Raw genomic sequence first — 16890 nt, 5'->3', positions numbered from 1 at the left:
CTTATATACAACTTTTATTATGCAGAATTGCTAAAACAATCCTGGTGGCTACTTAGTTCATGTATAACCAGTACTATTTTTCTGGAAATATAGGTCCAGGAACTCCAGTTCTGGGGGTGGATCAAATAAATAAATATATATATATATATATATATATATATATATATATATATATATATATGTATGTATATATATATATATATATATAATAGAGAGAGGGAGGGAGAGATAGATGTATTTATTGTATTTAGAAACAAAAGCACTCACAGGTGACTTTAAAATAAAACTTATCTTATGGAAAGTACATTTTTAGTTCCTGATGATGTCATATTTAATTAGAGGTTCAGGAACTGAGTTCCTGCTGAAAAAATAGCCCTGTGTATAACACATGACATTCATATGAGTAATACAATAGGAACATCCATGCAAATGGCATTTAATCATATATAACTATATATGTCATCACAGCCTCCTGCCCTGCACCAATTATGTCATCCTACGTCCATCAGCCCTGGAGAAATGACGTGGCTGGTCCTTTCCCTGCAGCTACTCTCCTCCAACCAACTGCATTTGAGTGTTGTAACAATCCAAGAGTACACCATTTTCCTTCCCACCGACCACTTTCTGGTGAGGCACCCATTAGTTAGCCAGTCGCTGCTGTTGTGGGCACACTTGTATTCCCACATAATAATAATAATAATAATTATACAAGATAATTTTATTTTTTTATGTTTTTATCCAGGCTATCATTTTATGGATTTAGAATATAAAATTTGCATACCACACACATATTATGGAAGTCACCATTAATTCTATCATCCAGTTCTACATTAATTACCATTACAGAAACATATATAACTGTTGATGATGATAATGATGATAATATTAATAATAATATATAATTTATACCACTTTTACACTGAGGCAAAGACCTGGGAAAATGTCATGTTGTGTGTCGGTGTGAATGGCTTGATCTCTGTTATGAGACCTGGTTCTGCAATGTTGTGTATGAGGCGAGCCAGATACACTGCAGTCTGAAAGGATGTTCCTGGTTTACATCCGTGGTCTACTGTATATTGCATAGCCCCATACACACTAGATCACTATATAAACTAGATGTGTACATAATAAACAATATCGGTTACTGATCTCGTTATTTTACAATTAATAGATGCTAACAAATAACATATAACATGAGAACGTGTTTATCAGCGGTCCATCTCTTGTGTGTGTCGTCATGCTTAGCTGCTTTTGTTTAGCGTCTAAATCCACCCTTACCATAGTTGCCTTCTTTCTGGCTGCCTTCTCCGGGAGAGGGCAGCCAGTTCACTGTTGCAGGGGGGAACGGGGCCGCTGATGGGGTGGTTAAGGCATGGGCTGGTGGATGATTAGGTGTGGGGGCGTGGTCATCACGATTGCATCCTCATGGCCACACCCCCTGCTGTGGGCCGGGAGGTGGCCCGACTTCTGGGACCCTCCCGGCCATTCCGGGAGGGTAGGCAACCCTGTCCCATACACTACAGCAATTTGGGCGATTGCACCCATTTCTGATAGATATTGGGTCCAATGTGTGGTCCTGTGCATATGTGACCTGAGTCAGAGGTCGGACTGGCATGCCAACCTCCGACTCGGACCCACCTCCCGGCGCTGGGGAACAAGGACTGCATGCAATCTATCACATGCGATCCTGCCATTCCGGAAGGTCCTGGGTGGTTTTTGTGGGGATTGGATGGCCATACACTGCTGCAATACATCGCAGTCGTGTATGGCCAGCTTAAGCGTGACCCAAGGGATTATTGTAACATATTGGTACTTGGAATTGTAAACCATTTACTATGATAAAGTAGTTTAAATGCAGTATTATGTAATCTTAAAAACAAGTGACATGAGTCAAAGCTATACTAACATTAACAAACGTGAAGAGTTTGTTCTTGATAGAATGAATAAATGAATCATATCCCACCTAATTCAAAGCACTGTGGCCATATACTTTACATTGCTTTTTCTGTATAATGCTGTAAAAATCTCAGAAAAATAAGAGAGCAAGGAAAATATTTTCCAGAACATCCTATAGAATGGGTTGTTAACACAGAAGGAGACTTGTCTCTCTGTGAATTGTAGTTTGTTTAAGTGCAGTGCGAGGTACCGCCATTGCTTCCCTACATGAATAGGGCAGTGTTTGGCTGCACAGAGCTCTCAGTGTTGCTGCTGTGTGGATACCAAGGGCCTTTCTCAGTAAAAACAACAGACACACAAAGAGTTGTACACACATAGAAAAAGGGTTTAGAAATTGTGTTTAAGTAGTGCTATTTAGATGTGTACATATATTATGTGCAAAATGTTTGAGGTTTTGGAAAGTGTCAATTTTAGAAGTGGTTTTTAATCCCACATAGTTTATGGCTAGGCCACTGTGATGCAAATCGTCCAAATTTATGTCCTTAAGCCATCCGGACAGCCCACTTCACTTAAATGTATGGAGACTTGCTAGGTATGCAGGAGGTGCACCCGAGAATCGTGAGTCTCCTGGATTTTCAGGAGAGTAGGTGAGATGTATAATGGGCTCACAGTAATGTGCATTCAAAAATAGCATTTTCACCCATATACAACACTGTACACCTAGGTAGCATGTATCCTGGTCTACTAAAACTATCATCATTTTGATCCCCATTAGTGTGTACTTGAACCTGCCCTTTACTAGGTGCAACATATACCATCTTATAGATGGTGAACTCTGTATCCTATTCAAATTGATGCTGTATATGGCCTCTCCTTGGATTCCCTCCCAGGTTGTCTTCTTGCTCTGATGTTTTCGGGTTATCCCTGTCCAGCCAGTGCCCGTTTGCTATGATGCTGCTTCCATTTCACCACAATCAATCCAGCAGTACACACTGGGATATCCAAGCACTTGGATGTTGTTTGGTAGTCTTTTACTTTCTTGTGCATATCTTAAATTGTATTTTTCAATTTTCTTCGTTTTACCCAGTGTGTTTGGTGCATGATGGTGGGGAAAATAGCTGGGCTGAAAAACATTTTTCCCCCTGCCCAGCCATTTTCCCTGGGGGTGGACGGCTTTCCATAGCAGGAGGCAATGGAAAGCCATCCACTCTGTCACTCATCTGCTGGTAATACCAGCAGTTGAGCGGCAGGTGGCTTTAGTGGGAGCTTTAGGAGAGGTACATGAAATTTCCCAAGTGCCATTCCTCATCACTCTTGTGACCTACAGTAAATCACCTTCCTTGTCCACACGAAGATGGGAAATAGGGACCACATGTTGTTTAGATATGTGAGAGACAATTACTAATATATTATCTTTCATCAATGTAAACTTGGAGCTTCTACAGCACAGAGGTGGAATAATTACTCAAGCACCATTTTTCTATTTGAATTTTTATTATTTTTAAAAGATGCAAACAAATTGTGATTTATGATCATGGAAATTGACATAAAAATGTAAAATATTGCCTGGAACTATCTGTGTTATTTGTAATATGTGCAAATCTGGCTTTTTGAGGTGTCTATTATTGTGCAAGTTATCTTGTCGCATTTTGTAAATGTACAATATTAAAGGAAGATTAAGCTACTTTGTATATATGGTAGGAATGTGAAAGTGGGAGCGTTGAATAGGTTCTAGACCCCATGCTGCCTGGGGCAGCTTATTTATCTTGCATATACAGTATTTTATGGGATGCTTTTTATAGTAGGTGACGATCTGTCTAATAAGAGTATTGAATGAGGTGAACATATGATAATTAGCTTGGTAAGCTGTTGTCCCTCACAAGTGTTGACTGTCTGTGTGTGTGTGTGTTTGTGTGTTTCTCTTTAAGCCGTGTAACTCCCTCTTCATCTTTAACAAGCATGCTGCTGTCAAAGTTCATCAGAGTTTCACAAGTGACTGCACCTTTAAGAGCCAGGATGTGGCTTTGCTGTGTTTGAAGTGTGACTCTGCAGTGAAGTGAACAGCTGAGGCTTTCAGAGGAGGGTGGTGGAAGGAAGCTGTCCAGCAGAAGTCATTGGTGAAAAGCTGACCTATGAAAATGTCAGCCCTGTTCAGCTAAGTTTATACTAATGTGGCATTTTTCCTTATGCGGCAAAGAAAACGGGAAAAAAAAGTTTGAAACCAGCTTTGGAGGTACTAGGCTGGTGTAGAGAGGGAGACTGAGCTACAGCATGACAGAGACTGGCAGCATTAGCACGCAGGGATTGCATTTGACTGCTGCAGACAGCACAGCTTGTGCTGACAAGTAAGTGTTTATTTCACAACCACTTCTATTTGCATTTATTACGAGCACTGGTGACTCTGCAGTGACACAAGTTTTGTTACTTGGTACTTTATTTATTTTAAGTAGATCACGGTGCTGCCCAAGGAGAGTACAGCCATGTCTCTACCAGTGTATGTTGTGTAATGGGGCTCCCAGCTCGGCATCAGGTTGTGGGACTCAGATTTTATGTGTTATATGATCTCAAGCAGTTTCTCTTTTAGCTGTGGAATTTCAGGCAGAGCTTGGAACAGGTCTGTCTACATAATTTTAGTTTGTGTTTGTGTCATGGTGGTCTCAGAATATTGTAACTGGAAGGAGAGAATACCGAAGTTGCAGACAGGTTGTTAAATTGGTTTTCAAACTAGTTGATGGCTATAATTGTAATCCCTGCAGGAATTCTCTGATAAACAAATAAAGGGAGGTGGGAGGGGGATTTGGTTTACCGAGAATCATTTGACTGTTATTTACATGTAGTGTGGAGAATGGAAGGGGAGTGGTCTTAGAACCATAGTGTTGTGTGAGCTGTTATGTGTCATTGAATCGTGTTGAGAGTTGAAACACCTTTGTTTAACCCCTTGAGGGCCAGCATCTCTGTGAGAGACGTTCAAAAAAATCCACTATAAATGCCAGCGTCCTTTACATTTTTTTATATAGATTCAAATATAAGATTTTTTACACAACAGTGTTGATTTCCTAAAGAAGGTAAACATTACAGGTCATTATGATGAATAAAAATGTTTGCCCAACACATTTTCACACTTATTATTGACAAATTCACTTTGTGCTCAAAGGGTTAAAAAGTATCTTTAAAATCTAATTCCAGGATTATACCACCAGGTTTTGTCCATCGATCTGAGTGCGTGTGTATACTGTATGTGTATTGATGGTAAAATAATGTTGTTTTTTAACTTTTTTGTTATATATTCATAGATTTGTGAAATATTTTATTTTATGATCCAATTTGTATAGAGTAGGAAATGACATGTTAAGTATAAACGTGACAAACATGAGTAGTGCTTAATAATAATATATCTGCTACTTTATAATACCTATTCTTGTTTAGGACCTGTATGTTTAGCTTCACACCTTTAGGCAAATACTTTCTATAGGAAAATATCCAACAGTCTTTTCTAGATATGTCAGGTGAACCCATATAATAGTTCTGGTAACACAAATAAGCAGCCTGACATACATGTTTGTCTTCTGATTTATAAAACCTTAATTTATATATAAAGTTATTTTCAAATGTTACTCTATATTTGTTGGTTCCAATTGACAGATTAAATACAAATGTTTGTTCTTTATCTTTGTAGAAAAAGAGGAAAGTGCTTCAAATGGTGAAGACGAGAAAGACCCCAAAGCGGCATATTTTGTTGAAACACCATATGGATACCAGATAGATTTGGACTTTCTGAAATATGTGGAGGATATACAAAAGGGGAACACCATAAAGAAAGTGAACATACTAAAGAAGCGCAAGTTGGCGACACACTTTCCTGAAGGCAAGAACGAGTCCTGCCAGGGGACAGGGTGGCCATCTAATGATTCCCTTTCATCCTCCAACAGTGATGAGCATAAGCAGTCCCCTTGCCTAATTGCCAGACGGCATACGGTTTCTAGCTCTGCAAGATCGTCCTCTTCTCAAGAAGCAACTTCCAACTTTCTAACCATCCCTGAAAACAAACCGTTGCCACCACCTTCCCCACAGGTCCCTAAACACAATTTTCATGTTACAAAAACGTTAATGGAAACTCGGAGAAGGCTAGAACAGGAGAAAGTCATCATGCAGGTCGCCTCATCCTTCATCGATGTACGTAGGCCAAGGCTGGCGAGTTTTGGGGGAATGGGCTCAACTGGGTCACTTTCATCCTACACTGGATCAGCAGGGCAAACAACTGCGCAGCAGCTTCAAAATGGACACCAATCCAATGGTGATTACACTGCCTTCTTCGCTTCATCCTTAGGGAGCTCCATACGTCACAGCCCACTTAGTTCCGGGGTAACAACACCAGTGACCAATGTGAGTCCTATGCATCTCCAACACATCAGGGAGCAGATGGCTGTTGCACTTAAACGCCTAAAAGAACTTGAGGAACAGGTAAAAACCATCCCAATACTTCAGGTAAAAATTTCAGTATTACAAGAGGAGAAGAGACAGCTCATGTCCGAAATAAAAAGCCAAAAAGTTAGTACCCAAAGTGATGCTACAGGTTTTCGAAAGAGATCCTACAGTGCAGGTAATGCTGCTGGCTTTGAAAAATCACATACTCGCGTTAAATCTAGTGGGGAGTTACATATAGATTCTGATGATGAAATGGAAAGTCCAGAACAGAATACACAGACACTTAAAGAGTTTAGACAGCTAACAGCTGAAATGCAGTCTCTGCAAAACAAAATACAGGACAGCAGTTTTGAGGCTTACTGTTCCGCACAGCAGAGCAGGTCTAAAGAAAAGTGTAACCGTTCTATTGCTGTTGGTGCTGATGAAAACATGAATGACGTAGTAATGTACTATAGATCTGAGAAACCTTGCAGAGATGTTTCCGTGAGTACTGAAATGTTTGTGAGAAGCCTTGGGGTTGGGGTTACTGAGGAAATGCTTGGGGTTACTACTGATGCTGAAAGAGAAGTTGAACTTCAGCAACAAACAATTGAAGCACTTAAAGATAAAATCTACAGACTTGAAACAGACTTGAGAGAAACTACCTATGAGATGGAAATGACAAAATTAAAGTTAGAGATCAGAGAAGCGGGGTCACGGAAAAAAATAGACAAAGCAGTAATGGCTCAACCCATAACTTGCAGTAGGATGGTTGAAGCAATTGTAGAAATGAGAGATCAAAGCAATGGAGATAATTTACATCTAGTAGACTCTTGTGTTGGTAACTACTTAGAAACAAACAGCATTGGTGTTTCATGTACGACTGTCCTTCAAAATGCATCTGTGGGCCCTGATTCCCCAATGAATCACTGGATTGTAAAACCAACAGTAGAGACTTGTGACATGGGTGTGGGGTGTGAGATTGTGATGTGCAACAAAAGTGTTGGGGTGGACCAGGCAACTTGTGAATCTGAATTGATTAGAGAGGAGGCCTTAGACCATTTGAATCTAAACAAGACAATAGTCAAGGATGTGAAATCTGTTGGCTGTGGAGACTGTTCAGTGGATGTAATAGTTAAACCATTATTGCATTATATGTCATGTGGCGTCAATACAGAACTTGTAACCAAAGTGGACTCTGCCATAACCGTTTTTCCCTGTACTGCTGACCAGCAAACTAACACAGAAGTGGAGCTTTCAAGCCAATTCACCAACACAGAAGTGCCAAGGCTTGTCGATACAAGCACAAATACCACATACAGCATGCACAGCAAACACACAAACACAGAAATAGTGGAAATGCGATCAGTTGCGATAGGAGATGGTAAAGTCAAAGAAATCAATGCCACACCAAAAACACGTACTATTGGATTATGTACTTCTGACTCTGATTTTGAAAATCTTGCATCAGTCCACAAGACCAAAGATTTTGGAGTTGGGCAGATAAATATATCCGACAATTTCTTGGTTGGTGTTAAGTTACGTAGTATTGCCTGTGGCCCTAGTGAGCCAGTTCCCTTTTCTGTCAGCACAAGAACTATAGCAGTTGGAGATGAGCCTCCTCAGCAGCATGAAGCAACTACAATAAAGGAAGATGTATCAAATGTAGAATCTCCTGCTATAGACCATTACATTGAGCGCGTTCAGAACTTGCTTCAGGAGCAGCAGATGCTCCTTGCTGAGAATTACACTGAGCTGGCTGAAACGTTTGGAGAACCTTATTCACAGATTGGCTCCCTCAACTCCCAGCTCATCAACACCATCTCCTCAATTAATTCTGTAATGAAGTACGGCAGCAATGAAGAACTGCGAAGCTCCGGAAAGCAGAAACAGTCAGTGGATCTGGATTCCTTTACAGGTGAGATCTACACTAACCTATGTTACATTGAGACCATAGAACACTGGCACTATGGGAAAGTTCTATAAAGATGGTGGTAAAAAAAAAAAAAATGGAAAATTGATAGTTTTTTTTCTTCCGCATTTTTGTTTTGTCCCCCTCCTCCCCCATGAAAAGTTTTGATTGTTAAAAATCTGGCACGATTTATGATTATTGCAACTACAACTGCTAGTAAAGTAGTTTTTGGTCTATAAGCTGGGAATGCCATTTATTGTATTTCACCTAAAGGTTTATTTTAGAAAATGAATCAAATACTTTTGCACCATTCAAATTAACAATGCACACCTAGAGTGGTTTGTGTGTTATATAATCTAATATATGTTCTGCAAAAATAAATTGACTTTACCCAGGGAAAGAGATCCTAAAACCTGAGATACAATTATGTAGGGTTCTAGGATCAGAATTGAGCCATGAAATGTCCAGCATCCGTTTCACCAACATGTATATAGTACAGCCCGATTTCCTAACAGTGCAGTGTTTTGTGCTATTTGCTGTATGCACGTTTCAGTGGACATTCTGCTTGCCAGTGGCTTGTGCTGGGAAGTGATCCAGTATTTTAACTATTTTTGATCATTGCATCAAAATTGGGAACAACAAAGCCAAACTGGATTAAATCTGATTTCCTTCTAATACTAGGTGAGTCAGTGTCCCAGATTAGGGCACAATGCATGTGGGAAGTGAGGGTTAATGTAGCATTAATAAGAACAAACAGACGTGTGCTTTCTAACCACTGATTTCAGTGCCTTGCAATCACATCACTGGCTTTTTGACAAGAGAAAGTTTTTTTTTTTTTTAAATCATGTATGTGTAGCATCACATAAATGTTTCTGAGTATAGCCCAATGTACTAGTTGTCCTTGAATGTAGTCCCTATTCTGTCTATTTTGTCATGGGTGCACTGATATCCCTAGCTTTGCTTTAAATACTTGTTATCTTCTTAACTTGAACACTTCTTTTTCTTTTCATGTTGAAAAACCATAACCTAAAGCCCCACACACCTATACAACCACAGCCAATATAGTTAACCATATCGGTTGAGGCCGGCTGATATTGCCCCTACGCACTGAACGTCACCAGGACCCACTGGACATGGAGGTCATTTGGCTATATTGCCAAATCGATGTGCATATTCAGTAGACATCACTCATTGGTAACAAAGTGCCGGAGCTCGCATCGTTAACGATAACGAGTATAGCTCAGAAGACCATTTCTGAGCGATATTGTTAACCATATTGCATAGTTTATATGGGAGTTTATATGGGGCTTTAAGGCCCTACACACAGAGCGATATTCAGCCACTTTCTGAATGATTTTACATAATTTTACTAAATCGCTCAGAAAGTGGCTGACTATCGTTGTGTGTTGCCCACACAGCGATAAGAATGCGCAGTTATGTGGGGCCGTGATGTATACCAGCCCTGCTTGTTATTTTTGCTCAGTTGGCCCACACATCTCTGCTTGTGTGGAGGCCTACTGTTAGCCATAACAACCATCTGAGATATCTCTGACCAGACTTTTTTTCTTCATACCCAGTCTTGAGCTTGTGAAGGGTATGAGAGGGGTATTAGGACATACAGACATTTGTTCATCTATATTAAGGTTCTTGACACTGTATATTTTTAGCCTAATTCTAGAAGTTCCACTTCCAAGGTATGTTCTCAAGAAAGGGGATATGCTTGCAAAGTATTTTTCTAATCAAGAATTGTTCTTCTAACCTTTAAGATAGACACAATGTGTATATTTACCACCTGTCTCCACCATTACTTATGTTTTTTTTGTGAAGCTCCACTCTCTCCCCATTTAGTTGACAATGTATTCAAATATTGATATACTGTACTACAGGGTTAGCCAACTCCAGTTCTCGAGAGCTATATCAACAGTTAACATTGTCCATGTCTCCTCACAGAATCACAAGTAAGGTATTTGGCTCCACCTGTGGATCTTTTAAAATGTGTTAGTCCTTAATCAGTGCACCTGTGTACTTGCAAGGTGAGCTGGAAAATGTGAACTGCTGGTAGCTCTCGAGGACTGGAGTTGGCTAGCCCTGCTGTACTACAATACGTGTTAGTATTTCTATGTGTTGTTTTGTATAATTGGAGCTTATTCTTAAATACGATACATATTTATACTACTATAATTCTCACCTCCATGGGCTTAGAATATATTGTCTCCTTTATGTGTATCAGAGGCTGACATGACCTCACACTGGCCCTTATTCTGGTCGGTGCGGCCGGATCTGAATATGCGGCCAGGACCGTGCGTGCGAAACCCCGCCTTCCATACGGATCGGCATCTCCGTCCGTACGCGGTAAGAAGCTGGCCGAACGGACCGCACGTGTATTTTTCATGGAATACGCCTCCTCCATCTCAGGGAACCTCCCCCATCATTCGATGGTCCACCAGCTCCCGCAACCTCAGACCACACGGACATTTTTCGTGCAAAAGCAGGGATCTGGGCGGGCAGCTGACATCCGGCGATGTCCTATGTCCGCCCCCTACACGTACGTCACGACCGCATTACCATACGTACGCCCAGCGTTTGCATGGGAACGCCCATGAAACGCGGGGCGTATGCATATGGTAATGAGCCCAAATAGCCCTTCACGCCCCTCTCCACCGCCTGTTCGGAGTGTTCACATTTCATGCGGGATTTGGCCGTACGCCCCGCTCGCACATGCGTAGAGACGCCTCTGCACATGCGCAGACACAAAACATCGGCGGCACGAACGCACGCGGATATTACCGCACCAACCAGAATAAGGGCCACTGAGACCATTACACACATTTCTGTGGAGCAGAGTGTGTAAAGTTCAGGATCGAGATGGTCAAACAAAGGTTTATGGACGGAGTCCAACAAAATGTTATTCAAAAGCTAGAGATTTAGGCAGATGTAAGCCAGTCACAGTCATTTTGTTAGCACAAAGGGGAGATTAGAGAGAGAGATGGTCCAATTATCAATGTATTCTTATGAGAACACATAAATAGTATGATGCGGTGACGGGATACATAGTGAAATATAGGGCTGAAGCAAGGATAAGAAGTGTGTTAAGTACAGTCCTACATAAATCTTAGGCCTCACTACATGCCCTTTATCTTCAAATATGTGCAGTCATTTAAAGCAATATGGTAAAGTGCACTTTAAATTTCATCTTACATTTTGTTAACAAATGCAGATGTAATGCGGTATTTCTTCATTTCTGTGTCATATCAAAAAAATGTGTACATGCTGTGTTTCCTTATGTGGCAAATATACTTATATATGATCATTGGAACCGCCCATGGAAAATTGTACATAATCTGCAGTCGTATCCCCCTCACCAGCCTTTTATTTATTTATTTATTTGTTGTTATTATTATGATTTTACATAAGTCATCCCATAAAATATATTACAATTAGCCGCAGTGGTCTAGTCTCCATGACCAAAACCACTTAATTACAGGCCCATTGGCAGCCACGAGGCATCAGTTAATGTGTATTCATTTATATTCATTAACTCTTGCCTTTGGACTGCTTGTTGGTTGCTTATCGGTCTCTATGTACAAAGCTGTGGGCAGTTTATTCAGGAGAACAGTCAGACCATGCATCTACTTGAAACTGCTCTATATTGGTGCAAAGTTTAGGTGATTTCATGCATCGAACTGTTATGGTCTTGTACATTGCCACCATTGTACACAGCACTGTACAAAGAACATCAGTCCTTAACCATTTGAGTGCCAAGTGAATTTGTTTAAATAAGTGTGAAAATTGCCAAGCCAACCTTTTTATTCATGATAATGACCTGTAATGTTTACCTTATATAGGAAATATAATTCTTATTACACAACAGTATTTTCTTTGAATTGATATAACAAATGTGAGCGATGCTGGCTTTTTCAGCCAGGATTTTGCATATCTCTTACAGAGATGTTGGCATTTGCAGTGGATATTTTGTGTATCTCTCACAGAGATGTTGGTAGTCCAATGGTTTAACATCAGTCTTTTCTGTACTAAACATGGACCGCCTCTGATTCAGCCCATAGGCTGCTGTGATCTTTTGTACCCCTTAATATGCAAGCATATTGTTCTGTAGATCGGAATTCCATCAAATGTTGGCGGATCCACAGGAGAGTATTTGTATTGTGGTATTTATCTTTGTCACTTTATACATTTTGTTATGCTATATGATAGATCGGGGATGCTGTGGGCAGCATCATGTTCAGATTGCATTGCACTATGAGAAGGCTATGGGCTTCTAAATGCACTTCCACACTGAGAGAAGGATCCAATGGGAGCACTTTTTCTTATTATTCCCGCACACTAAAAGATATGCACAATAATATTAACGTATTGTGCATATAGTCTGCTTTTATCGCATAGTGTGTATGGGGATTTAGACTCTGGATTAAGGGGGTTATTCTGATTCACTCGGAAAGGCACAATCACTCATTGTTTTTACACTGCAATGTAGATATCAGTTTGAAGTAAAACCCCACCAACATATTATCCTCTCTTACATTAGCCCCACCTGCAGTGCATATGGTTTTGTCCTTTAGAGAGTGATTGTGCCTATCCGAGTGAATCAGAATAACCCCCTATGTGCTGTCTTTGAGAGACCGACTTTTTTTTTTTTTAAGAGATCACCAGATACTGTAGCAAGGAGGTGATCCGTAGCAAAAAACTAGAACATTTTAAAGAAAACATTCATTTCTTTTCAGGCATATAAATCAGGTTTGCCTACTTTTGTAATCTCCTCTCTTGGAGAAGCCCGGAGAGTAGACTCTCAGCAGGAGTTTGGGCGTGGCTTAATCGTGCCGTCATAAAGCCCCACCCCCATGATGGAAACTGACCCGATTTGCCAATTTCCTCGGAGGGGGCGGGGCTAAAATGATGCGATTATGTCACTTTAGTCCCACCCCCTCCGTGGAGAACCGCAGGTCTGGTTATTTAAACAGCGAGGTAAGGGGAGGAAGCCGCGATCAGGGGGGGGGGGGGGTGAGGGGGTCCCCCAGAAACCGGGAGGGTTGCCCACCTTTCCGGGTGGCCTGGAGGGTGACCCGATTTTCGGGACTCTCCTGGCCATTCCGGGAGGGTAGGCAACCCTGAAATAAGTTAGCTTAGTGCTGCACAGACTGTATTATATGTTAATATGAAAGAGCTGTTTTACTTGCTTTAACTAACACTGGCACCAGGGGAAGATCCTGGTATACAGAGCCCTGTAAGGTTGTCTGCAGTTTTAGTTGATAATGTTCTCTTGTATAAACTTGAACGTTAGCCACTCTGTCCAGAAGCCAAAAGTCTCCTTTTAGATGAAAGAGCTAAAACTCAAACAATGCTTCCCTTCATAAAGGAATCCTGTTCTGAAAAGGCCCATGTTATATAAGGTATGTTAAGTTTATTTACTGATATATTCATTCATGTAGGCCCAAGACTTCTGTTTTAATTGTTGTTCGTTAGTTCCTGTTAAACAAATGGCAGATCCCTCTTTTTCTTTCAATCTCTTAGCCACACGTGAGTGTATGCTAAAATATTATGGCACAATGAATATTGCCTATTATATTGACATTAATGTTTACATAAACATATTCTGCAACAAGGTAAAAGTTTTTACCGGAGGTCACTCTTTACATTTGTCTGGTGTTGTACAAATCTGGTCTTCATACACACCTGTGTGGTCAGAAACTATTGCTGAATGCCCTAATATGTATTTAGTGACTATTATAAAATGTCCCCAGTTTTGGAACCCTGCAATCCATAGATAAATAATTCAGAATAATTACAATGTCAATAAAGATAGTTTAGAATGATGGAAACCTTTCTGAAGGTAGATCACAGATGCTGATTCTTTTGCTAATGAGATACTGAGCTTTTGCTTCTGCGTACATAGGATGCTTATGGTATAAAACATAGACTGACTCATGATAGACAGTCATATGGTCGACCACTAATGGTCGACAGGGTCACAAGGTCAACAGGTACAAGGTCGACATAGTTAAAATGTCGACATGGAAAAAGGTTGACATGACTTTTTAATGGTTTTAAGGTGTCTATGTCGACATACTGTAGGTTGACATGGACACTAAGTGTACCGCGTACTCGCTGCGCTCGGCACACTATTTTATTCTCCCTCCACGCCCTAGTGGATGGTAGGGCATGAAATAACGCCGGTACTCTTTACCTAGAAGGGCGGGCATCGCATGTACCAAAAAATCGCATGCGATGCGACCGACGCAATTACCGCGATTTCCCATAGGGAACAATGTTAAATGTCCCAATTGACCCGATTTTCCATAGGGAACAAAGTTAAATAGGCACCCTGAAGTGTGAAATGGCCCCCCCAATTGTTAACGCCACCCCACGATCAACGTCAATTCGAAGGGTGGCGAGCGGCGGCGGTACGCGTCCTATGACCTTTTCATACCCCCACTATCCACGTCGGCGTGCAGTTGAGAATAGAAAGTGTGGCGAGTGGACGCGGACACCTGTGAAGCCCGCGAGGGGACGCGTATACCTGTGAAGGTGTCCGCGTCCCCTCGCGGGGCTCACTGCGCTCGCCACGCTTCGGGCTCGCTGTGCTCGCCACACTTTCTATTCTCAACTGCACGCCGACGTGGATATGGGGGTATGAAAAGGTCGTAGGACGCGTACCGCCGCCGCTCGCCACGCTTCGGGTTGACGTTGATCGTGGGGTGGCGTTAACAATTGGGGGGGCCATTTCACACTTCAGGGTGCCTATTTGGCCTCTGTGGGCCATTTAACATTGTTCCCTATGGAAAATTGGGTCAATTGGGACATTTAACATTGTTCCCTATGGTAATCGCGTCGGTCGCATCGCATGCGATTTTTTGGTCGCATGCGATGCGACCGACGCAATTTTTTTACCTTACGATGCCCAAGATCAAAATCGTGGGCGCCCTTCTAGGTAACGAGTACCATAACGCCTGTCAGCACATGTCGGCTGAAAATTTTGTGAAAACCATGTCGGCCTTTTTCATGTCGACCTTTTGACCCTGTCGCCCATTAGTGGTCGACCATATGACTGTCTACCACGAGTCAGTCTATGATTAATCGGATACCCATAGGATAGCATGCCAGGGTAGTGGGAACTGTGTGGAAGGCCTGTCCTGTCTGATTGTGGCCTACCATGATGAATGTGACCTAGCCACAACAATGTGCAATAATACAGAAACTATGTTTTGCTGTTGTGGGTTTAGGTAGCCATATCCAATATAGAAACTGTACCCAGACCGCTTTGATGTCTGCATGTTCTCTCTGACGTGGCACAAGTTATACTGGAAGGTTTATTTATACTCCTATAACCACTTTAGTAATGTTCTGAAAATAAAGTTCAGAAGTTTTTTGGGAGGACGTAACATTGTAATTGAGTTTTAGCTAAGGTAGTGGTTTAAACAAATAAACAATTAAAGTGATATTTTACATCTTGAGGACAAGCAAAACAAATGTGTGTAGATAGGTCCCCATACATCTAGCTAACTTGCATGTTAAATAGCCCTTCTAGCCATGCCGTACTATGGCGGGACTTTAAATTGAGTATTATTCACAAAGTGAGATGGATAGGACATATAAGCAGCGCATGCTGATTACATTGATATGCAGCATGCTTACATTCTTTATGCGACCGCCGCTGTATCTGCAAATTAAATTCTATGTGCATTTATATGTAGATATATGTGGACACACATCTGTATTCCTATAATGGATCACAGAAAGTACGAATGGTGCCTCGGCATGCAATGCACATGGCTGACATGCCTTAAGTTGCAACTTGAATTTACCTTCGGAAATATTTTCTTATTGCAAACATAATTTTATCTAAAGAGTAGAGACATGGATAAGTGTAGAAGTTGCAAATACTGATCCACATCTAGATAGCCATCTGTCAAGTACACTTTATAAAATGCTGGTTAGGAGCTGACTGGTTGCTGTGGTTATACTTACGTAGTGTTCCATACTATTGGGGGATAAGTATGATAAGTAGTGATCATTCTAGCACCTTGCATCTTTCAAACCCTGTGCAGTTCCTCTTCCCTGCCTGAGCTGTCACTCTCTGCTGTGGTGCTTCTAAAACAGGTCAGGTCTGCATAGCAGTGCTGAAATACAGACCACACTGTTCTAGAAGAACCACATCAAAAAATGACATATCAGGCAGGGAAGAGGAACTTCATGGGTTTTGAAAGATGCGAGGCGCTAGATTGATCACTACTTATCACACTTATCCCCTCAATAGTATGGTAAGCCTATCTATGGGTAACGTCTCCACTTTTAAAATCTTTCATACATCGCACCCTGTGTATTTAGTTTTAGATTTTAAAACAAGAAATTAACCCTTTTGAGTGCCAAGGGCATTTGTCAAAATAGGTGTGAAAATTGCTAAGCAAACATTCTTATTCACCATTATGATCTGGAATGCTTACATGATATAGGGCAGTGGTGGCCAACCCGTGGCTCTTGAGCCTCATGCGGCTCTCCCCCTTGTAAAGTGAGGCTCCTGCTCCCACTGCTGCCCGCCGCCCACTGTCCGTCCCAGTCCCCCCTGCTGCCAGTTCCCTGAATCCCTTCTCCTTCTGAGGGGAGGAGAGCACGCATTGCGCATCTCTCCTACCCCTTACTGTGCATCCTTGTGACTGGGCCATCCG

The 16890-nt window shown here is 41.4% G+C and overlaps 1 protein-coding gene across 2 annotated transcripts in view; it reads left to right on the top strand.

Annotated features, from left to right (window-relative positions):
- The window catches only part of KANK1 (KN motif and ankyrin repeat domains 1), a 209405-nt gene that overhangs the window by 164748 nt on the left and 27767 nt on the right, over positions 1-16890 (top strand). For both annotated transcript variants that reach the window (XM_083186038.1, XM_083186039.1), the window contains one exon: positions 5573-8218. In XM_083186038.1, the coding sequence (XP_083042164.1) occupies positions 5573-8218 (2646 nt within the window). The remainder of the gene's footprint in view (positions 1-5572; positions 8219-16890) is intronic.

This window comes from Crinia signifera, chromosome 1, assembly GCF_055691185.1.
Source record: "Crinia signifera chromosome 1, ASM5569118v1, whole genome shotgun sequence".
NCBI lineage: Eukaryota > Metazoa > Chordata > Amphibia > Anura > Myobatrachidae > Crinia > Crinia signifera.
Note: the sequence above shows the minus strand (reverse complement) of the source record. Positions and strands in the feature narration are given on the sequence as shown.